Here is a 24443-nt window from a genome sequence, read left to right as displayed (position 1 = left end):
AGTTTACCTCCCTCACAGCCTCTTGACAGACCCCAGATTTTTTGGCCGACATTATCTCATTGGGAAACCTTTCCAGGCTTTTCAGCATGAAGGAGTCTTTTGTAACATTACCTATAGAGTCACCTCTAATTCTACCTTTGTCTTCCAGTCACAATTTAACTTGGAATTGATTTAACTTATTGATTCCTGAAAGTATCAAACACCTCAAAAGAATCCTTCATTTTTGAAGTTCTGAAGAGTCATACCAGTCTCAAAATGTTAACTCTGTTTCTGTCTCCTCAGATGTTGCCAGACCTGCTGAGTTTCTCCAGTATTCTCTGTTTGTGTTCATTTTTCAATGACCTCCTTTCAAAAGAGAAGCCTTGAACCTTCATGCTTGCATTCATAATTCAAACGTCAAATATGAAACAGCAATCTAGAGATCTGTTCTCCAAAAATTCCTTGCTTTCATCAAATCATACATTTCTTGCAAGTTTTTATTTGTATTTCTGGATTAAATACACTGGGGTAGAAACTAAATATCCTTGAACTTTTTTTTATGCCTGTGACATAAGTATAAAGATTGAATTTTTTTAAGGAATGACATCCCACATCAACAAGAATGCCATCCAACCTAACATTGTGTCAGGCCATTTTTCAGGCAGTCCTGTTGACTACCTGCGACAGGTACTAGGCTCCCATCAATCTATCTGTTGAACCTAGCACCTGTTTTAGATTCCTTGTGCAATGACACGAGGACAGCAAGTCAAACAAAGCTGCCTCACTATCACTGAATTTGTAAAACAGTGAAATTAAAACATTCAATGACCCTTACAGTTACTCGATTGTTCCTAACTTGAATTGACTAGTAACAGATCTTTAATACCAAGTTTATAATTACAACAAAATTAACAAATTATTATTAATAATGAAACTTTAGCAGAACAACAAGATAATCTAATTAATATCTATGATAGAAATAAATTTTCATTGACCATTGCCAGTCCACCCATTACCACCACTACTCATAGACATGCAGAATTAAGGGATAATTTTATTTTAAATGAAAAAATTGTCAAGTTACCAGTGTAATAACCATTTCAATAATGAAAACATGCCATATGTAAAATCCTTAAATGATGTTTTGAATTGCAGGCATGTTTGACTGTGTATCTTACATGAATTCCAAAGTCACTGTTGATGCAAACAACTTCCACAGATCCCTGGGGCCTATTGCTTATTTCTTAACACTGGGTATTTTTTTCTCTCTCAGAACTTGTAACAAGTTAATAACTGGAGGGAGCAACACCAAAATAAACAGCTTACCTATCAGGCAGCTTCTAAAGCAAAACTGCCTCCTGCTGAAAACCCCAGTCACCATCAGTCTTTTCTTTGTTCTCTCTTTTTCAGCATTCTCTGTGGTTGACTGACTATCACCAATCCTTTCTTGATTGATCAATTCACCAGCCAACCAGCTGCCAGGCCCTGAGCATAGCCGTATCTCAGTGCCAAACCATGTACAGTGATGAGCCTGCATTATTCTTCCAGGCCAATTCCCCACAGTAAACATCCGTCTGTGTTCTTTTCTCTTTTTCCAAAAAAGCTGCTGTTCAGAATTCAAAGTTTAATTCCCAATTTTGACTCACAGTTCCGAAACAAAAATAAGAAAAATAAAAGAAAAAGAGTGGTAGCCTCAACAAATGACAGAAATGAGTGTAAGATGAGAGGAATGGGAGCCAGGATTGCTCTGGTATTGGATTCTTCAATAAAGTTGAAGCATTTCTCTCTCTGTTTTAAATGAGAATTGATCTTCCCATCCACAGTCCTTCCAATCAGAGTGTTCCTTCCCTATTACTGACTGACTCTTGAGATTTAGCTGTGTACTTCTTTATGCAATGTGAACATGTGGAGACATTATCACTGTAATCTGCTCAGTTAATGTTAAAGATACAGATGGTCCAATTTTGGGCTGACTCTTTGCCTCCGCCAAGCTTAATAATAAATAATTCATCATATTCTTTACCTCCTTTTGCCAAAATATTTTACCACGTACCCAAAGGACATTGACTGTCTCTACTCACATTGATTACACAGGTTCTACACTCTTGAGACTACGTATTCAATATTTGGAAAACATTCAAGGTTTAAAACACAGTGTAATCACATTGTTAAATGAAACTCATGGAAAGGCACACTATTGCTTGGACCATTGGGTAAAGGCTAATTGTCAGCTCAGCAAAGCAAAGGTACTGAGACTAGTTATAATGTTCCTTCTGGTAGACGTGGCATGATCAATAACATTCACAGCAACATATCTAGCATGCAACTTAACCCTTCATGAAATGATCCCACTGACCTCTGTGAGAACTTCAACTGCATCCTTCTTAGCCATGTTTTTTGCTACCTTTTCTAGGGTCCTAAAGGGGAACCTGGTGCTCCCGGACCGACAGGACAGCCTGGAGAACAGGTCAGAGAGCTTTGTGAACATTTCAATTCAATGTAAACTTTACATATTGTTGGATAAAAAGAGAACATGTTACCAAACATGTATATGAATTGGTCATTTTGACTATTTCCTGTTGATATTTTCTTGCTTTTCTTTTGCCTAATCAAAGAGCAGTATCATTTATTTTTACAGCTTATAAAAGGCTACAGTTTTGTGGCCAAAGTGCATTATCTGGCAATCATTAGATTGCATTTTAAACATTAAATTGTTTGCTTGAGAAATTGCTGAAAGTGTGAGTTAACAATATTTTAGCAAGGCAAACCAGGAAACTAACGCCTGAGTGCTAGAATCCAACAACTGTGTATTGTCTTAGTTAATAAAATTAAAGTATTGTGAAACCAATGATGCAAGGACTGAGAAGGAAGTTTCAGTTAAAGTGGGCAAACTAATGTCAAATCAAATATTGGAAAAGTAGTGAAGTGAAGGAAAGAATGTTTGGAATCTGAGGAACAAGAAGGGCAGAAAGAAACAGTGAACATTTTATTAAATAAAATCACATCTTTAAAACTGTAACAACAGTTAGAACCTGAAGGAATGTATCTCTAGACTTTTAATCATTTTCAGAGCTGATAAACCATGTTTTCAGAGTCGTGTTATTAAAAGGATACTTATACTGGATTGGACTAAAGTTAAGTATTCTGTACCTGTTCCTCAAACACAGCAACTTCACACCATTCAATATGTTGCATTAGTGAGACACTCAGTGAACTTATTTCTTTTAAGATAATAACAAATTGAACAATTTGCCAGCAACTTGTGGCTGCTTAGGAATAACTGTGCACCCAATTCTTGTCTAAAGTTACAGTATCATTTGTTCATTATCAGCATCGAGCACTGTGAGCCCTAATAATTATTTTGGCAAATTATAGGCCAACATTATTCTTTTAAAAGTAATAGTTTTTAAAAGTTACTGCACAAAATACATGGATAAATTTTAACGTTGTATGGTAGTTTGAAAGTATAAAAGTGTAAAACCACCTATAGGCTTGTTTTACATCTTTCCTATTTTTATATTTTGTTACTTTTGTAAGTTATATCTGCACAGAGTTGAAAAATTATCGGTCTTAGCTCCATCGACTGTTGCATTCGAAATATGGCGTTTAGTTAAGTTTAGTAAATGGATCTATTCTATATACCCGATTGGACAAACAAGAAGTATGTGTTCAGGCATCCAATAGTTTAGGTCTGAAATTTCAATCCCAGATTTGGAGCGCAGAATCAAGACAATTCCCAACTCTGCAAACCCAACCCGGAAGAAAGTGCCCAAGAAGTTTAAATATTTGTTCCAAAGAGGAAGTTGCTGGGTGCAAGCAAACCTAGGGTCATAGTGAGTGACACTTGAAGATGTTTGCAAGCTATCAGGTGCTTTGAACAAAAGGTTTGCCTCAGTGTTCCAATACTTCAGCACTTTATCGAAGTTATGAAGAAAGTTGTAAAATTCGTGACCCTCAGATTTCACGTCCTGTTATCCATCCATCTAATCTCCCCATGCCCAAACCCTGCAAGGTTTCCATGACTTAGCTCCTGATACCCGCCACCCATGTCTGCTCATCCCTGCATAGCTGTCTGTTATGTACTCCTCCCATCTCCACGATCCGTCATAGCCTCCATACCTACTCACTATCTCCAAAGCCACTTCAATCCTTTGGCCATACACTTACCATGCTAATTCGCCCAGTATCCACCACAGACAGGGACCCATTATGTGCTTAAATAAATGCCTTAGGTATCTATTATTAAGCCACTCCTTCAAAACCAAAAAAAAAACCCTGAAGTGATAAAAAGCAATCATTGGATTTAATTTCCTTCAGTGCTTCATAAGCACAGGCATTGCAATTCATATCAAAGGACCTGGCCATTTAGAGCAAAAATGCACAGCACCTCATTTTCTCCTAGGGGCCTCTAGGAGTCAACATTGAGTTCAATAACTTTAGAGTCTGATTCTGCCCTTCCATGTTTTTATCTTGTCATGACATGGATTGCTTTCACTACAGCCAACTCATTTTCTCCTACTTCCAGCTCTCATTATCACTTATTTGGCTCCTCTGCTGTCCTGGCCTATTGTCCACAATCCCCCTTTCTGCCTATCCCTTTCATATCTCTCTCACTCTAGGCACTATTTCCATGTACTGGCTCACCTGTCCCCATACCTCCACCCCCCCCCCCCACCCCCCAACTTCATCTTCAGCATAAATACCACTTTTTTTTTCCCTAGCTACTACCAGTTCTGATGAAGACTCACTGGAATCAAGATGATGACTGCTTTCTCTCCACAGATGATGCCAGACTTGCTGAGTTTTGTCAGTATTTTCTGTTTTTGTTTCAGATCATGCAACCATTTGGAATTCTTACTCAACTTGTGAACTGACAATTCCTTCTGTGGTGATGATATATCATGAAAATAGTCATGCAGGATCAATCAAGGACTATGGTCCTTAGGCTTATGAAAACAGGCAGAGTGAGATAGCAAGCACTTTTTTAACATAGATTTTACAACTTTCTTTAAAATGAAATGAAAGACAGAAAATAAAAATGCCTGAACAGATTTACAGCTCTCCTTAATAGCTTTGTTGACAATGAGAAGAATGGTTAGCTGTTTTTAAACACATATTCATGTCTACTTTTAATATTTGCCAAGGGATCCTCACCTCCCCAAAGGCCATCCTGCCTCTCCTACAGGGCATCTATTTCAAATGTGTCCTGGGTCCATATCCAAAAGAGTACGTACATCTCCAAAAAGATGTACATACCTCTCCAAAGGAATTTGGCATCCATAAACCTTCTCCGACCAATTCTAAAGTGCATCGGTTGCATTTTGATATCTCACGGATGAAAGTCACACTTGATGGAAGCAGCTCTAATTAAACGTGTGTAGTTGCCTCTGTGAACCATGGATTTGCAAATTATAGTCAAACCCAATTCATTGCCTCTACAAAAATGGCTGGTTCCTGTGAGGATGCAAACTTCTCAATTCAAGCCTCGCTTCTCAGTAAAAGTGTGGAGATGCTGACAGACAGTGGAATTTCACAAGTGTTAGATTCTTGGTTGCTCAGTCAATACTTGGCTGACAAGTATAATAGCAGAAGATCTTTAGCACACATTTTTGAAAAACGCATTCAGTTCTTTTAATCAGATTTAAGGAAGTATATGCTCAGTTGTGGCAAATTCTGGTGTATTTACTTGATAACGAACAACATTTGCTGCTATGTAATTCACATTTTATGTTTCATAGGGACTACCAGGTGAAATTGGCTTCCCAGGAAAACCCGGATCAATTGGAAAACCAGTAAGAACAAATACCACCATCTTACTCTTTTGTGGACACAGTGATGGGGAGTTTAAAATCTTACTGTGCCATTTTAGTGTGGAATTCATTTTGTTGCTTAATGAAAATGTCTGAATTTGCAAACCATTATCTTTAAGACAAAACAAAAAGAAATTTCATTCCAATCTCTTTACATGCTCATAGGAGCGTGGGGAGCAAGAGTAGGCCATTTGCCCCATCAAATCTGCTTCAAATAAATCATGACTGATTCACCAACTCAGTGCCATTTCCTGCACCATCCCCATATTGTTTGAAACCGTTTATACCTAATAATCCATTCATCTTGTCTTGAACATTTTGACTGAGGCATCATAACCCTCAGTGGTAGGGAATTCCAAAGATTTACAACTCTGAGTAAAGAAATTCCCCCACATCTCAGTCCAAAATTGGTTACCACCACCATTTGCAAGCTCCCTTCCATGCCATTCACCATCCTGATTTGGAACTCTTTTCACACTCAAAATCAATAACTTGTATTCACCTTGTCATAGTCAATATGAGTGTGATACTACCTGGGACAACAACACATACCTCTATGAAATAAGATTTACTCTGTGATATTAACTTTGGAATACATACCCAAATGATACCATCTGTTCACAGAATATAATTTCTCAATCATTGTTTTCTTACTTTTAAGTTTCTGCAGCAAAGTTCAAAGCAATCTGGTTGGTGGTTTAACGTATGATGAACGGCTAAGGATTCTGGGATTGTACTCATTAGAGTTTAGAAGGTTGAGGGGAGATCGAATAGAAACTTTCCAGATAATGTATGGTTTAGAAGGGGTAGACGCTAGGAAGTTGTTTCTGTTAGGCGGGGAGACTAGGACCCGTGGGCACAGCCTTAAAATTAGAGGGGGTAAATTTAAAACTGAAATGAGACGACATTTCTTCAGCCAGAGAGTGATGGGCTTGTGGAATTCATTGCCATGGGAGTGCAGTGGAGGCCGGGACATTGGATGCCTTCAAGGCAGAGATCGACAAATTCTTGATCTCAGAAGGAATCAAGGACTACGGGGAGAGCGCAGGGAAGTGGTGTTGAAATGCCCATCAGCCATGATTTAAATGGTGAAGTTGACTTGATGGGCTGAATGGCCTTACTTCCACTCTTATGTCTTATGGTCTTATGGTCTTATGATCCTGTATCTGCCAGTAGGAATGCCCATGGCAAATTTCCTCTGGAGCTCCTGCCATTGTCTTTGTAAGGGTAATTTTAGCCATGAGTACTGGAGGCAGAATTGTTCTCTTGAAGGGATGGGCTTTGATCAGAGATTACCAAGGAAAGAGCTTCCAAAGCCTTCACTCTTTTCCTTGTCAAAGTCTACATGCAACTCCTTGCTAAATAAGTGGGAGTGCACTTGTTTGGATTTGAATGTTGTATTCAGACATCAAAGCAACTGTTTGATCAATGCTTCCCAAGACTGCCATCATATGAAGGCCAATTTTATTGCTCCTACATTCACTAGTCTTTTCCCTAAGTTCAGGGAGTTCAAAACTAGAGAGCAGAATTTTAAGGTGAGACGAGAAAAGTTTAAATGGGGCTTAATGGGCAACTTTTCCACCCAGAGTTGTTCGTATGTGGAAGTGGCAGATGTAGGTACAACATTCAAAAGATATTTGAATAGGTACACGAGTGGGAAACATTTAGAGGGATATGGGCCAAATGAAGGCAAATAGATTTTGATAGATTGGGAAACTTGGACCAAAGGATCTGTTTCAATGCTGTATGACTCTACAAATCATTAACCGGTTCACATGACTGTTCATGAGATTGGGAGCTCTTTCAATGGAGATTGTCACATTTAAAGTGTTGCAGTATTCAACTCTGCTCAACAAAGGGGGAGAGACCTTGTTGCAGGGAACTCTAGTTAATTGGAAAGTGAAGAGCATTTGAAGAGGAATACAATTAACTCCATATGGTTGAAGAGCTGTTGATGGTACTGATGAGTTGTCAGAAGGGCGCTGAACTCTTTGCTGTTGGGACTCAGAAAAACCCTGGAAGATATTTGGTGACTCTGTGCTACTGGACATTTGGGGTACATGGAATACCTGTGAATTTAACAGGTTAGTGGAGAAAAAAGAAAAGTGACTGCAGGAGAGCTAGCAGCTGGAAGAAAGAAACCTGTAAGCAGAGGTAGTCTACAGACAGCCCTTGACCGTTGGAGTTCAGCTCTGAGTAGCAGGAAAGCTGGGATATCACTATCCAATGGATGCTGGAGTGTAGCCTTGTGAATCCAATGGGTTCAGTCCTAAGAGATTAAACAAATGGGAGTCAAGCAGTCTTTGAGGTAACTGCTCTGGAGTTTGAAGGAAATCATGGGCTCTGTTGTCAAAAGGAAAAACGGAGGGTTTTAAAAGATTTCTGTGACTTACAATGTTCACTACCACCTGAATAGGTTACTGAGAATTTTATGAGATCAGTTTTGGTTGTGTCTGCCATTTACAGAATCCCAGAATTATTATGGTGCAAAAACACTCCATTGGTCCACTGTGCCTACAGTAGCTCTATTATGTAGGGAAGCTCTGTTACCTAGTGCCAATTCCTGCCTTTTCCCCATATCCCTGACTGTTACCGTTCTAATGGATCACTAATGCCCTCTTGAACGCCTCAGTTGAACCTTACTACATCACTTTTCCAGGCAATGCATTCCATACCTTAACAACTAGCTGTATAGAAAAGGTCTTTCTCATATCATCCTTACTTCATTTGCGCTTTCAAACTGTACCATCTTGTTCTTGTTGCTTTCAGTCTATTTTTACAATTCTAAAACCTTCAAAAAGATCTCTTCTCAGCCTTTTTCCCTCCAGGGTGAACATCCCAATTTTTTACAACCTATCGTTACAGCTGAAGTTTCTCATACATGGAACCATTCTGGGAAATTACTTTTGCATTCTCGCCAATGCATTCATATTTTTATTATAAATTGGAATGCACAGCTGAGGTTTAAAAAGTGTCTTGTACAAAATCAACATTCCTTGCTTTTAAACTCTACGTCTCCATCAGTAAAGCCAAGAACCCTGGATCCTCTCTTTACAGCTGTCTTAGTAATGCCACCTTCAGTGATCTTTGTGCTTGTATCCCCAGGTTCCTCTGCTATGGCATTCCCTTTGGAGGTGTGCTCCTATTTTAAATTGTCTTTCAGTATCCTTCTGACCAAATTTTCAACGTAAACTTCTCCATGTCGAACTTTATCTGCTACATATCAGCCTACTTCATCACTAGCCAGTGTTCTTCTGGTGTCCTCCTTTGAGTTTGCAATTCTTCCAAGTTACGTGTTATCTGTAAACTTGAAAATTGCCCCCCTCACGCCAAAATTCAAATCATTCAGCAAGGGTCTCAATACTGTTACCAGGGGAATTACAGCATAAACCTTCCACCAGCCCAAAAAATATATTAACCATTATTCTACATTTTCTTTCGCTCAGCCAGTTTTGTTCTGTGTTTATTTAACATGCAGTTTGTGGTATGTTTGAGCAAATTTGCCTGTTAATTTATGTTTATCTCATGTAAATTGTTGTTGTAAGTTGATGTGTAAAATGTTGTTTGCTTTGTTAAATTTGTATAATAACATCAATTTTATTTATCTTACTAAGTAACTGGGATTTCAAATTTTCTCCCCTTTAAACAAAATCTTACTTGTTAGACTAAATTTAGGCCCTGGTCTGGAATCATAACACAATTGATAAGAATTCCTAAAGATAGTCATTTTCTGTAATTGATATATTTATAGGGTGCACCTGGGATAGATGGGAAAAATGGCTTCCCTGGACCTCCTGGAGTTAAGGCAAGTATTTCTTTTCTTCTCTGTTCCATCTTATGGTGTTATCCTTTTAAGCATTAGCCCAATGCTGAAAGTGTGATACAAAGTAGCAAAGTTGCGTTAACTCACTCCATGATAACTAAATGGTCTTGCATTTTGTATATGCCAAGTGAAGAGTGAGAACAATCTGTAAAATTTGCACTGTTGAACAATAAGAATGATACAGCACAGAAGGGAGCCATTCAGCCTATCTTGTCCTTGCCGACACTTTCTAATCCCAGCTTCCTGCACACGGCCCATAGCAGCTCACAGCACTTGAGATGCAGAACCAAGTACTTTTTGAAAGAGTTTATAGAGTCTCTGCCTCCACCACCAAATCAGGCAGCAAATTCCAGATACCCACCACCATCTGTATAAAAATGTTTTTCCTTACATCTCATCTAATCTTTCTGCCATATAGCTTTAATCTATGACCCATAGTTTTAAACTGTCTGCCAGGGGAAACGTGTTCCTCCTGTCTACTGTATCCGTACTCTCTGATAATCTTGTACACCTCAATCATGTCCCACTTCAGTGTTCTTTGTTCAAAAGGAAGAAACCCCAACCTTTTGAATCTCTCCTTGTAGCAGCATATTGGTAAATCCTCTCTGCATTTGCTTCAGAGGTATTAAGTCAATCCTGTAACGTGGTGACCGGAACTGCACGCAATACTCTAGTTGTGCTTGTACCAGTGTTTTACTTGAAGAGTCATTATTAGTCATATGAATATGTTTTTGTCATGCAAAATGTGGCATTCTGATCTTGACATGCAACCCAAACTGAAATTGTCATTTGTTGTTTTCAGTGCCTTCGTCCCAAAAAGATATTTGCATTAAATCCACTCTCTTTCCCTCTCTACGTCGTGGTCTTCTCTCTGTTATCCAGGTCTCTAGGCATTGTCATGTTGTTGACCACATTATTTTTCACAGTCATGATTTGTACATCTTGAGGAACCTTTCTAATTCTTGCACAGTATTGATCCCTGCTGAACTGTATTTCTTTTCCTTTCGCTTCTCCCACAGAAATAGTCTGCACTTTATATAATTAATATAATCCTTAATGTATATTGCCTGAGTTACCACATTAGCTTCTTTTCAAAAGTATTTCAGAAATTATGAAACACATTGGATAGCCTGATGCCATGAAAAGCACAGTAAAATGGAAAGAAAAAAAATTGTAGAAAGTTACAGAACAGAGGGATTTTGGAGCCCTAATCAATGAATCACAAAAAGCTAATATACAACTTTAGCAGGTAAGAGAAGGAATAATTGCTAAAATTAAGCAAATCCTTGTAAGGCTACCACTCAGTCTAGTCAGTAGACTGAACAGTTTTGGACCCCTCACTCGTTTGATACCAGGTATGGAAGTTCTTTCTTAGGAGATGAGGTTGAATAGGCTGGGCCTATACTCATGGAATTTAGAAGAATCAGAGGCAATCTTGTTGAAATAGACAAAATTCTTAGGTTAATTGATGATACAGATGTCAAAAAGTTGTTTTGCTTTGTGAGAAAGTCTAGAACCAAAGGTGTCGCATATTTAATACAGAGATAAGGAGGAATGTCTTCTGTCAGAGGTTAGTGAGTCTGTGGAATTTTTTGCCACAAAGGGCTGTCAAGGTTGACTAGATAAATACATTCAAGACTGAGATAAACAGAATTTTAATCAGTAAAGAAATCAAGAGTTATGGAGATAAAGCAGAAAAACAATGTTGAGGATTATCAGATCAGCTATAATCTCATTGAGTAGCACAGCAGACTCAATGGGCCAAATGGCCTACTTCTACAACAATGTGTTATAGTTTTATCACCTGATAATGTTATGATGCCAGCTAATATGACCAGTCAAGTCAAATCCTAGAGTAAAATCTGGCCTGATAGGTTTTTTAAGTTTAACATAGCAGGCTTTCACTGGACATAAGCACACAAGGCTGCAGAGTGGGTTTTCAAATAAAGGTTTATTCCACAAGAGAAACAAAATAATGGCAATCAAATACATTAGTTAAATATAACCAAAACACACAGCAAACCTGAAGTAACTGCCAGCCAGCTCAGATTCAGTCCCCTAAACTGAGGAGATTCTAAATGCCCTTTTTATATAGGTCAGCCACGGCCACCTGATTGGCCCAAGTTAGCAAACCCAATCAAGGATCTTGTAGTCATTGAGGTCCACCTGGTTCAATCACTACAAAGCCAAACTCCCATCTATTCCCCAACACTATGAAGAAATTTCCCTTCCTAATCAAATTTGTAGGTTAGACTTAACTGCTCAGTCTTAGCTCCAGTCCTGAGCTGTGTGGCCTTTTCTTTTAATTGTCATGCAATTGAAACCTTCAGCTTTCTCAGTCTTTTAATGATTGGCAGAGTACCACGAAACACTCCTGCTCTGGAACTTTCACAAGCTACAGCTTTCACTAAGATAGCTTATTTCCTAAATTCCTCTGAACAATCTCCTTTCTCCAGAAGAAACTGCATTTAATTCAGACTTTAGTCAGGTCCCCTTCAAACAGCTTGACAACTTTCTAATCTCTCATGTTTTTCTTTGGTAAAAATCAATCCGTGATTCCTCTTTGGTCAAAATCAATCCGTGATTCCTCTAAAGCCTAAAACAAATGAATTTTTAAAAAATATTTTCTCTGGCCTGTCACAAACACTCACAATGTTAACAAATTTCAGCGCTCCAGAAGCACATGTTAGTTTAAAATCAAGGTTCTAGAAAAAACTGCCCTAGTTAATTTTCAGACCAACGCCCACATGCAACTAGTTTAAAATCCAGAGAAAATGGGAACTGCAGATGCTGGTGAATCTGAGATAACAAAGTGTGGAGCTGGATGAACACAGCAAGCCAAGCAGCATCTTAGGAGCACAAAAGCTTTTGTGATCTTAGTTTAAAATCCAAACTTTTAAATCAGTGCATAAATAAACCTTTCATTACAAACAACAATATTTGTTTCTTTTGTCTGTGATTTGAGGTTATGTGAGTTCAGTCTCTATCTTTTTACCTCAGCATTGATGGTAAAACATTCAGCTGCCCTAGATACATCGGCTGGAACTTCTTGCGCATCTCTATTCAATTTTTCTGTTCACTTTTAAAACTTATTTCAACTCAAATGTTTATTCAGCCTTTTTAATCTCTCCTGTAACTGTTCTTTGTGGTCATAGTTATCATATTTGATTTGTAAAGAATGACCAATTTTTTAATCCAATGTATGAAACAAACAAATGGGCAATAAATAGGATTAGGAACTTGCGCAGGCTTGGTGGGCTGACGGGCCTGTTCCTGTGCTGTATTGTATTGTATGAATTCTTAGGATCTGTGAACATACCACTGGGGCTGTGACATGTATGTTAAAAGTAAGTTCAGCTTTCTGTTTGGATGTACAGACAGGCAGCGGATTTAATACTGAAGTGATATTGACCACATGAAAAGCAGTGGATTGAAACAATCATTTTCAATGATCCCTGCACATTATATCCCAGAATTACCGTGTTTTCATCTTTGGCTAACACAGGGAGAAGCTGGAGATCGTGGACTGGATGGCATCCCTGGAAAGCCTGGTGAAATGGTAAGAGCAAAAGTGTTACATGTGCTTAAGATTTATTTTGAATGTATGAACCAGTTCCTTCATACTGTGGTAGGGAATCTGCTGATAAATGCTGAACATTCTGTGTTTTTTTTTGCGGAACAGGGAGAAGGAGGGGTACCAGGTATGACAGGGCCCAGTGGACCAAAGGTAAGGGAGAGACTCTTAATATTCTCCTAAACATGAACAGGTTCATTCATATTTTTCATAACGTGACCACATATCCTCCTTATTGCTCCCAAATTTTCAAATAGTGTGAGTTTGAAAGCATTATTGAGGCTCCCACAGAATTGCCATGCCATCTTTAGAGTAATCCTGCCATCATAACTCCCAGATTCAATGTCTACAAAGTGGTGGATGGCTGATCTGAGACATTGTTGTGGCAAGATTCAGTCAGGGATCAGGCACTGGATGATGATTAAATGTTGATAGCTATCTCAGAAGAGTACACAGGGGGTCACTAAACCAACAGAGAAACAGGGCAAATACCAAAAAGTTTAGGAATTGTCAGTGTGTCTTCACTGTAGATTTTTTAAAGCTCATATCCCTTCAATACTTAGTCACCAATTAGCGACTGAACTGATTCAACCATGTAAATAATGATAATCAGAAAAGTACAACTATTAGAGTGGCAAATTGTAGCTCTGTCCTTATACTTACATGGGTCCAGTCATCTTTCGTTGCTAATACAGAACCACCCAGTAAATGTTAAGTAGCATAACTGCAGTCAAATGCAGAGTAGAGGTGAATTTTACCACCATCTTCTGTTCATGGGGTTGCAATAGCCGACTGGTATCATTGCCAGACAATTAATCCAAAGGCATTGATAATTTTGTGGGGACCAGGTTTGAATCCTGCCACATCAGATGGTGGAATTTGAATGCAATAAAACAAAAATCTGGAATTAAGAGCCAGATGGTAATCATGATGCTGCTGTTGAATGTTCAAAAAGCTCACCCGGTTCACTCATGTCTTTCAAGGAAGGAAACTGCCATCCTTACCAGGTCTGACCTACATGTGACTTCCAATGTTAACAATTGGAGATGGGTATTAAATGCTGGCCTAACCAGTGACACACACATCCCATGAATGAATAAAAGAGCTCCAAGTTTTGAAACTTTAATAACTCAATGACTGAAAAAATAATGAAGGCCTCCAGAGTTGTTTTACTTTATTATAGCATAGCTTTCTTTCATTTCCTGTCTGACATGGTTTATGTTTTGAAATCACAATTTAAACAATCATGTAGTGATATTTTTTCATATACACAACTTGATCATATTCTTTTTCAGGGAGAAACTGGTCTTCCTGGACACCCTGGGCTACCAGGTCCAAAGGGAATGAAAGGAGAGCAGGTATGTAGCTTTGTGGTTCAATCCTTTAACGACAGGATGCCACATGACTTAAGTGTACAGCATATGCTGTAAGCCAATTTCAGAACCTGCCATCTTCAGCTCTTCCACCACAAACTCCAAAAGCTCACCATCAACTCTCTTTTGGCCTCTGTGAAATCATTTCCATTGACCTTCACCCTCTGCTACCGAACACTCACTATCCCCACTTCTTTCACGTCAAGTCTCAAAGATGCCCGTGCTTTCCTGGCACCCTGGACGATGGATAAACTAATCCATGAAGTGAATGAGGAGTCTGTCAGCTATTTTAGGGTCCCTTTCTTAAACTAAAGTAAACACCCTGAGCAGAGCAGGCTGGAAATTCTCCAAAATTTACATGTATAGGCAAATATTTTTTCTCTAAGTTGTGAAAGCAAGAGGAATTTCAGGACCCCTCCTGGCTCTGCAGCATTCCTAAGAATTGTTGTCAGTTCCAATTTCCCCAACATAGTTGTCTTCTTCCGAACCAAGGCATTAGCTGTGGCTGAGTGCCAGCCAGGCAAACAGTTTGGGTGAGCTTGATCCACATGGATTGGGCGAGCTACCGCGAATGATTTTGGAAGCTCTGGAAAGTCTCTTGAAGTTTCAAAAGGGGGCCCAAGCCTGAACTTAGAGTAAGCCTTAATGTGACTGTTTTAGGCATTTATTATTTGCAGATCATAGAACATAGAACAATACAGCGCAGAACAGGCCCTTAGCCCTCGAAGTTATGCTGACCTGTGAACCAATCTAAGCCCATCCCCTACACTATCCCATCATCATCCATATGCTTATCCAAGTACTGTTTAAATGCCCCTAATGTGGCTGAGTTAATTACATTGGCAGGCAGGGCGTTCCACGCCCTTACCACTCTCTGAATAAAAAACCTGCTTCTGACATCTGTCTTAAATCTATCACCCCTCAATTTGTAGCTATGCCCCCTTGTACAAGCTGAAGTTTTCATCCTCGGAAAAAGACTCTCACTGTCCACCCTATCTAATCCTCTGATCATCTTGTATATCTCTATTAAATCCCCTCTTAGCCTCCTTCTCTCCAGTGAGAACAGACCCAAGTCCCTCAGCCTTTCTCCATAGGGCCTGCGCTCCAGACCAGGCAACATCTTGGTAAATCTCCTCTGCACCTTTTTCAATGCTTCCACATCCTTCCTGTAATGGTGCGACCAGAACTAGAACATAGAACATAGAACATAGAACAGTACAGCACAGAACAGGCCCTTCAGCCCACAATGTTGTGCCGACATGCCGACTGCATGCAATATTCCAAATGAGGCCGCACTAGCTTTTTGTACGGTTATATATTCCTTGCAATCGATATCTGATCTTTTCCAGCCTCAGAGAGTTAACTGCAACTTTACCCAGACTCATTAGGGCACAACAGGAGGTCATTTGGTCAGTCAAGTTCATACCAGCTCTCTGTAAACAAATCCAGATGTTCCCTGCTCTCCCTATCTAGCTCTGCAAGTTTATTTGGCTGCAATGCCATGTCAGTTCCTTTTTGAAATCATGGATAATTTCTGCTTCTTCTGACCCCATTGGCAAGTCACTACCACTAGCTGTGTAAAATAGTTCTGCTTCACATTGTCCCTGTATCACATCCCCAAAACCTGAAATGTCTTGTAGACATCTATCAAATTGGCTCTCAGCCTTCTTTATTTGTAAAAGAACAAGCCAGGCTTCTCCATCCTAACCTTGGAGCTAAATTCCTCCATCCCTTTCTTAAACTAAAGTGAACACCCTGAGCAGTTGATGGAAAGTCAGGCAGAGACATATTATGATACTATAGGTATAGTCACAGTTGAATGTAGTTACCCTTTATATAGGTTTCAAACACTGATGCATTACACTGTGCTTTGACAGGGAGAACCAGGGAGACAAGGTTTGGTTGGTCCAAAATCAGAAAAGGGTGAAAAAGGTGACAAGGTAAGCAACATGTCATTGAGGTGAACTTTGAAATGTACTGGATCTTTCTGCATTTACAATCAATTCCTTTATTTTGTGTCTTAGGGATCTATTGGACCTCCTGGCTCTCCAGGCCTACCAGGGACGGTGAGTAAGATAAAACAATAAAATAAAATTCTGTATTTGTATGAATAAATGTTTCACTTCAGTGTTGATAAGGCTTCAAGTCATTCAAAACCTCAGGGGTAGTTGTATTTACCTATTATACACATCAGTTTATATCTCAGAGCAAGAAATTTCTGTGCAAAACATAAGCTCTTTACAATACTTTAAGATGTCAATTCAGGACCAACTCAGGCTTAACTAATCAAGTCCTCGGAGCATAGATCAGTTACCAGTCAAACTTAAACAAATACTGAACAGTTGAACCACTGAACATTCCACTCTTCTTTTTGCAAGTCATCCCAGTCCAGGTATGGGTCTTGTGTTTAAGGTTGTGAGCCACGGTCAACAGTAAAATCATTTTTTGGCAGTGTTTGTAAAGGATCTCGAACCTCAAGGGACATCTGTGGAGAATCTTTGAAGAAAACGTATTTTATTTTTAAGCATACATGAAGAAGACATGAGGGAATCACCCCATGTATTTCTCCCTCAGTCATATGGCTTTTGAAGTTGAAAATGGCAGGCTGGTACAAGAGACTGCAGGATGACAAGGTGTCCACAGACTTTGGAAATCAAACAGTGAGTTGCTTGCCGTGGAACGCAGGGTTCTGAGCTGCGCTCATAGGCCCTGTAATTTTATGGCCAGTTAAGTGAACTGATCGAGATAACTTGATGGTGACTAAATTTAGTGTTGGTCACGCCACTGAAGTTCAAGGGTGGATGGTTAAGCTCTGTTTTATTGGAGATTGCCATTCCCCGCCATTTGTGTGTCACAAACGTTACTTGCCACTGATCAGCTCAAGCCTGAATGTTGTCCAGGTCCTACTGCAAATGATCCCAGACTGCTTCAATTTCAGAGAAATGATGAAAGGCACGGAACATTGCACAATCATTAATAGGCACCCCTAATTCTGATGGTGTAATAGAGGGAAAGCAATTAATGAAGTGGGTGAATGTGGTTGGGCCCAGGACAAAACCCAGAGGAACTCTTACATAGATCTGGGTTCAGATCTATGTAAGAGCAATCCAATCTAAAATAAGTGGAGATATCTATACTCGTGAAGATGGTATCCAAATAAAAAGAATGGGAGAAGATTATATAATGAAGAGAGTCAGTCAAGGATCTACATCTCCAGCTATGAAACAAGTGATTCATAAATGTAACTTCTGTAGGAGATCATATGATGTGTAGACTCAGACAGGATGGTGAGTCTTGGAATTCTTCCTCAGGAGGCAGTGGAAGCAGAGACCTTTAATATTTTTGAGGCAGTGGTGAATGGATTCTTGATAAGCAAGGGGTGAAGGCTAGTTAACAATAGGCAGTAGTGTAATCAGATCAGCCACAAACTTACAGAATGCCAGAAAGGGCTTAAGGAAGAGAACGGACTACTCCATCTCCTAAATCACACTTTCATATGTTTGTGCAAATGGAACCATATCCTGGCATATGGTTTGGATACTTCCAAAGCAATCATATGAATGACACCTGTTGGAACAGAATATTTGGGAGGCATATAATGAGAACAAGAAAGTTGTACCAGAAAAGGTCAATATGGCAATTTAGTCCCTTCCATCAAAAACCAAAAGAACTGCGGATGTTGTAAATCAGGAACAAAAGCAAAGTTGCTGGAAAAGCTCAGTAGGACTGGCAGCATCTGTGGAGGAGAAACAGAGTTAACATTGCGCGTCCGGTGATCCTTCCTGAGAACCATTCTGACAAAGGGTCACTGGACCTGAAACATTAACTCCTTCACAAATGCTACCAGATCTATGTTTGATACTAACCCTTAACATGGTTTAACATCCCAATGGTTTTAATTTATTTTCTCTCCATTTTTTACAGTCAACTGAAGGTTTTCCTGTGCCTGGGATACCGGTAGGTATATAATAAGCATTGATAGTTTTCTAATTGCACCAGTTGATGATAGTGTTCCCCTTTACCTGTGGGGAAGGGGTTACAAGGCACATCAATGTGGGCATGCCCTATGTGCATGTGCATCTCAAGATATCACTTAATAATAACTGAAAGAGCTGCAGATGCTGGAAATCAGAAACAAAAGTAGAAAAGCCCAGCAGGTCTGGCAGCATTCACGCAAGGAAATCAGAGTTGGCATTTCGGAACAAGTGACCTTTCCTCCACAGATGCTGCCAGACCTGCTGGGCTTTTCCAGCAACCTTGTTTTAGTTCATGATTGCTAATGACTTCAGCTCTTTCTTTGTATTGTCTTTAGGGTTTGGATGGGGAGAAAGGAGAGAAGGGAAGTGCAGGAGAACCAGGAGAACCTGTAAGTATGAGCCCTCTGTACTAAGCACCTTTATTTAAAGCACTGTTGAGGAGATTGTGTCACTTTGGGGACTCCTTTGCTCAAGGAGGACAATCATGGGAGCTGTGATTAGAGTGGATAAAACATTAACTGGAGGCAACATCTGTCTTATCAGGTGGGCATTAAAAATTCCAAGGTGCTATCTCACTGCACGGCTAGAATGGTTACTGTGGTGGCCACGTAACACCCTCAGTCAAAATGACAAACATCAGATTATCTTTCCACTATGGTATTGCAGTTTGTGGGAGCTTCCTGTGAATAGCTTGGTTTCCAGATTTCCAACTTTACAATAGTCACTGCATTCCTAAAGTGCCATATTAGCTGTCATAGCAGGTGCTAAATAAATACAACCCTTAAGTAATCCTAATTATCCAGTGTGAAACAGACCCAGCCTCCCCCATCAAGTTGACTTTGTGGGAGGTGCACAGGGGACTTGGTTGGTGGGTTTCATTGAGCCGTTTCCGTTTTGTTGAGACCAAAAGGCCTCCCAACAATTCTGTGTGTGCTGGCTTCTGAATGGTGACACTGCAGTCCACCGCACTGTTCAAGTAGTAAGATGGAGGCCCAGCTTCAGATCCTGCCTGCTCAACAGGTGTGTAATAGCCTCTCAGAATGGGTTGGTTCAAAAATATCTTTTTTGAACTGTGTTTTGCGCTGTGTCTTATCATGTCTGTAACAAGTGAAATTTTCATTTTAGGGTTCCCATGGATCACCAGGTGCAAGTGGACCGCAGGGACCTCCGGGCCAAATGGTAACAATCACTTGTTGGTTTGACTTGATGGGATGTGAGCATGATCAGAAAGTCCTGTTTTAGTTGCCCATCCCTAAAGGAGGCTTGGCAAATTGCTGATGTGCATCTTATGTGGTGTACACTGTTACACTTCCTCTTATGGTGATGCACAATTGTATGTTTAAAATGGTGAATGGAATGCAAAAGAGGCTTCATTGTCCCGGATAGTGCTGAGTGTCTTGAGTTGATTTAACTGCAATCTGTGTTTGGGCCTCCTTGATGTTGGTGTTGTGCACAAGGAAAGTGATGAGGCATCTTTTGTTTTCTCATTTAGGTCAAATAACTGCTCCCTCATCCCAAATTCCAGAAATGGATGCCCTGTACTGACAACAAGGCACACTTAGGCGAGTGTAATGCATGAAACTAACTATTCCTTTCATTCTCAGGGTCAGCAGGGTGAACAAGGTCGACCTGGAATCTCTGGAGCAAAAGGTGAAATGGTAAGTTGCCCTCTTTCAGCTGAGAGAGATCTCACTGATAATGGGAACTGCAGATGCTGAAGAATCCAAGATAACAAAGTGTGGAGCTGGATGAACACAGCAGGCCAAGCAGCATCTCAGGAGCACAAAAGCTGACGTTTCGGGCCTAGACCCTTCATCAGAGATCGGTCTAGGCCCGAAACGTCAGCTTTTGTGCTCCTGAGATGCTGCTGGGCCTGCTGTGTTCATCCATCCAGCCTCACACTTTATCTCAATAATCACTGCCAGACCACAGACCCCACTGAGTGCCCCTCAGAAATCTTAGCAGCTACCCTCAATGCTTGTAGTCTCGCCCTCAAGAGCTGGTGGGGCCCTATTCCCAACTAATTAGAGTTGTACCTGTGTCTGAATTTTTTTTTAATTTCTTAGGGTATTCCTGGAAGACCAGGACCACCAGGGTCACGTGGCGTGCCAGGAAATGTGGTGAGTACATCATGATTTTGGGGTCTTGGTTTGAGTGAGAAAATTAAGTGGTAAATCTAATATGATTTCATTACAGGGAATCCCAGGAGATCCTGGCCCTCCAGGCAAGGATGGTCCCAAAGGTGAGACGGTAAGTAAGACTTGGTTTGACTGAGTCATCATGCTTCAGGCAAAATTACTGTGCCCTGCCTAACATTCCTCATGCCTCTATGTGATAGGGAGCGCCTGGTGCAGATGGTGAACCAGGATCACCAGGAATTCCAGGTGACACAGGACCAGCTGGAATTCCTGGATTGCCAGGAGAAGGTAAAACTGGTAAACCGGTAAGTCATTAAACCACTATGAGATTGAGAGGCTGGAGGAATTAATAAGACACTCATTTGTGATTATTATGTTACAGGGTCAACCTGGTACACCTGGCTTAGTAGGCCCACAAGGAGCAAAGGTGAGTTCATTAACACCTATTAACGACAGCCCACAAGATTAAAATTCAAGACACAAAGCATTTTTCCAGCATCATTGCTGATGCTTTTATTCATTGTCAACAAATCAGAACAGAAGATAATGAAGTCTTCAAAACATGCAGGGCAGTCAGTCTGCTTGGCTTAAAGAGATAGCAGGATGTTTCATGCAGTAGTTGACTTTAATACTCCGTTGGTCCAAATGTGGCTTTTGCAATGTCTGAAGGAGATTAACGACTTCTTCTCGATCGGCGTCCACGCCTCCTCCTTCTTCTACGTCGTCTTCCGCTGCGTCTTCTGCCTTGTCCATAGCTTCTTCTAGAGCGGCTTCTTGCCATAGTGGTACTTTGGCCTGTCTCCAACTACTGCTACCGGTTCAGAAATGTTGTCGTTTTATATAGGTTGTAACTTCCCCTCAGCACCCATTATGATGCGTACAGGTACATGACCCCCATTGTGAATCATACAAGCATTAAAAGTGTTATATCCTTACATGGTATTAATGATCATATTGATGTACATACACATATCCTGTCCTTGTTTGGTCTTGATGTGCATACCAACTTATATATCTCTCAATTTAATAGACATGATACCTTATTTAGTATTTTTATGACCATTTAAATTAATTTTCAGTTTGAATGTTACCATGGTGGTTGTATGTGATTGCGTAAAAACAGACAGCAGCAGAGGCAGTTTTACTTCTGCAGTACAACACAATTCAAAATTAGAAAGGTGGCCCTTGAGTTTTGAGGTATAGCCAATGTACTGTTTACAGGAACAGCAAAAACTTGCTTGAGAACTGCAGCTCAGATGGAATCCTAAGTGAAGCAAAGGAAATATAGTAATGCAGATCCAAGATATAAGCCATGGGAAGCAACCCTGTAGCTGGAGTCAAAGCACACGGCAGGAGTGCTTGACTAAAATAGAAACTAGGATGAATGCTTGACTAAAATAGAAACTAGGATGAATGTCCAATTGAAGAAAGCAGCCAAGCCAATGCAGCAAGGGAGGAGACCTGGATGAATGTCCAATTGAAGAAAGTAGCCAAGTCAATGCAGCAAGGGAGGAGACCTGAATTGTGTAAATAGGAGCTGGATCTAAAGTGCTTCTGAATGGAATTGGACCAGAAAAGGTCTTAATCAGAGCCATATGAAAATATGAGTACCGTATATAATAAAATATTGGATCAGATTCATTTTCTATAGGCATTATGTGAAGCAAGCAGAAGGCCCTATATTGTATAAATATAAATCTGGTATCTCTCTCAGGTTAGGATTTTGAAAAGTTTCCACCAGGCTGTTATAATGCCAGGAACTCAGGGATCTGAAATGATTGTGTAATCATTAGCAAGCATCCTCACTTCTCACCTGATGAAAGAAAGTCTTTGATGAAGCAGTTGAAGATAGTTGGGCATATATAGAATTTAAGCACCCTTAAAATCAAGATCATTTACAAAAAACATTTGTGAGGAATTGCCCTTGGAGTACCCTATCCAATCTGGATACATGTAGAACCGACCACAATTCTAGTTGACAACTGTGAGTTAAAACACAAGCCTAGGGATACAGGGCATCAGAGCTCTTGCAGACCAGAGATGCATAAGGGAAAGAAATTACTCTGAGACAAGCAGGTGTGAAAAGGGAGACTAGAGAAAATGGAACTATCTTGAACTATTCAATGGAGGCATCTTCCATTTTCTCTAGCCTCCCTTTTCACACCTGCTTGTCTCAGTATTTCCACTGTGGGATGCCAGGAATGCAAAGGAACTTTGCTGGCTTTTGCTGTTCCCCCATAAATTCAAGCTGCAAGTCAATGTCATATTAAGTGGACAGTGTCTGTTTAAGCATGACAGTTAACAAGGATAGTTGTCAGAATATTGTAAAGTAAAAGGCGAGTATAAATATCCTGGCATATATCTCTTCATGGGACTCTTCAGTAAACAGTCTTAAATGTCTATGTGAACAGTCTCAAATCTACACTAGCTGCCAGGTTCTAAAACATGCTTGCAAGGATTTGCTATACCCTATCCAGATTCCTAAAACTATTTGCACTGTTTGTCTGAAAGGACTGGTAACACCAGTTTGCCAAGACTGAAACAGATTGTTCCTCAGTCTTGGAAAGTGAATGTTGAATCAGGATGTGCAGTCTCCCATTTGGGCTTCTCCTGTCATCGAGGGCAGGTTCTAGTCTTTTGGTCATGTCACAGAGGTGATACTCTGGGTCTGGTCAACTTGATGATACTCACCACAAAGTACAAGGAGCTGGAGATGCTGTACATCAAAGTTGTTCTCTTGAGATTTTGAACAAAATGCAAAATCAGAGAGAGCTGGGGTTTCAGGTTGCCCCTTTTATCCTTCTCTTCCCATATTTATGTCTAATACTAGCATCAGAGGGAGGAAGATTCAATATGGTGACTCCTTTCCATTTCTGGAGGTCACAGAACATAGTTTTGATTCCTTAGCTCTCAAGTGCTGTGCTTGATACTGTGTCTTTGGCATTCTACTGAGGGAGGTGCACCTGCTATCAAAGCAGGTTCACTGGAGGTGTTAACACCTGTTCATTCTGAAACAATGTGGGTAACACCGGACCAGGCAGCTCCAGGTCTATCTCGTTTCCATGGGATAGTAATTATTCAAGGCCTGGCTGCATGAAGCCTGTTCACTGCATCTCTGCCGTTTGCAACTTGCAGAGTCCAGCTAGGTTTAAAATTTGCTTCCACATTTCAAAATTTGGATGTAATGGGCAAGAGCATAGATGTGCCATTGGTTAAAGTTTACTTGCAGAGTGAACATGTTATAGGATGTAGCCCCAAGCTTTCCAATGTCAGAGACAGGCACTTTATTGGGCAATGATTAGGCTGGTAGTATGCTATCTCTACCACATTGAAAAACAGTAGTCAAAAGAAGCTGGAAGGGCTGGAGAAAGTCAGCTGCAAGAAGGATAAAAAGCAAGAATTGAAAGAAGGTTCAAAGACACAGAGAGCTCATTATAACTCATGACATTTGGAAGAGCTGAAGAAGGGCCACTTAAAGTAGCAGGAAGGTCTAGATCCAAGAGATATTTGTAAGCTGAGCAGAGGACACTGAAACCCCAAGCCTTGGGGTGGCTCAGGAAAGGTCATTTGAATTAAACAGGATCAGCAAAAGCAGTAATGGCTAGGACTGAACCCCAACACACTGACGTATATGTCAGCAGTTGATCTTGAGCAGAGGCACAGAGAAAGAACATGGATTGATAATTGCAAGGTTAGACTTTTCCAACCTGTCTCTCTATTGCTGTCATTCCTCAGTGTCCAGTCAAAAAAAAAGGTGAACTGAAGAAAC

The 24443-nt window shown here is 40.2% G+C and overlaps 1 protein-coding gene across 1 annotated transcript in view; it reads left to right on the top strand.

The window, feature by feature from the left end:
- col22a1 (collagen, type XXII, alpha 1) overlaps nt 1-24443 on the top strand; it is a 291389-nt gene that overhangs the window by 200988 nt on the left and 65958 nt on the right. Inside the window, exons 23-38 of the mRNA XM_048529285.2 lie at nt 2393-2446; nt 5718-5771; nt 9541-9594; nt 13118-13171; nt 13295-13339; nt 14482-14544; nt 16437-16499; nt 16584-16625; nt 18484-18516; nt 18872-18925; nt 19662-19715; nt 20141-20194; nt 20603-20656; nt 20733-20786; nt 20875-20979; nt 21057-21101. Coding sequence (XP_048385242.1) covers nt 2393-2446; nt 5718-5771; nt 9541-9594; nt 13118-13171; nt 13295-13339; nt 14482-14544; nt 16437-16499; nt 16584-16625; nt 18484-18516; nt 18872-18925; nt 19662-19715; nt 20141-20194; nt 20603-20656; nt 20733-20786; nt 20875-20979; nt 21057-21101 — 882 coding nt within the window. The remainder of the gene's footprint in view (nt 1-2392; nt 2447-5717; nt 5772-9540; nt 9595-13117; nt 13172-13294; nt 13340-14481; nt 14545-16436; nt 16500-16583; nt 16626-18483; nt 18517-18871; nt 18926-19661; nt 19716-20140; nt 20195-20602; nt 20657-20732; nt 20787-20874; nt 20980-21056; nt 21102-24443) is intronic.

The sequence above is a fragment of the Stegostoma tigrinum genome, chromosome 5 (assembly GCF_030684315.1).
Source record: "Stegostoma tigrinum isolate sSteTig4 chromosome 5, sSteTig4.hap1, whole genome shotgun sequence".
NCBI classification, from domain to species: Eukaryota; Metazoa; Chordata; class Chondrichthyes; order Orectolobiformes; family Stegostomatidae; genus Stegostoma; species Stegostoma tigrinum.
This window is presented reverse-complemented; position numbering and strand designations above follow the sequence as displayed.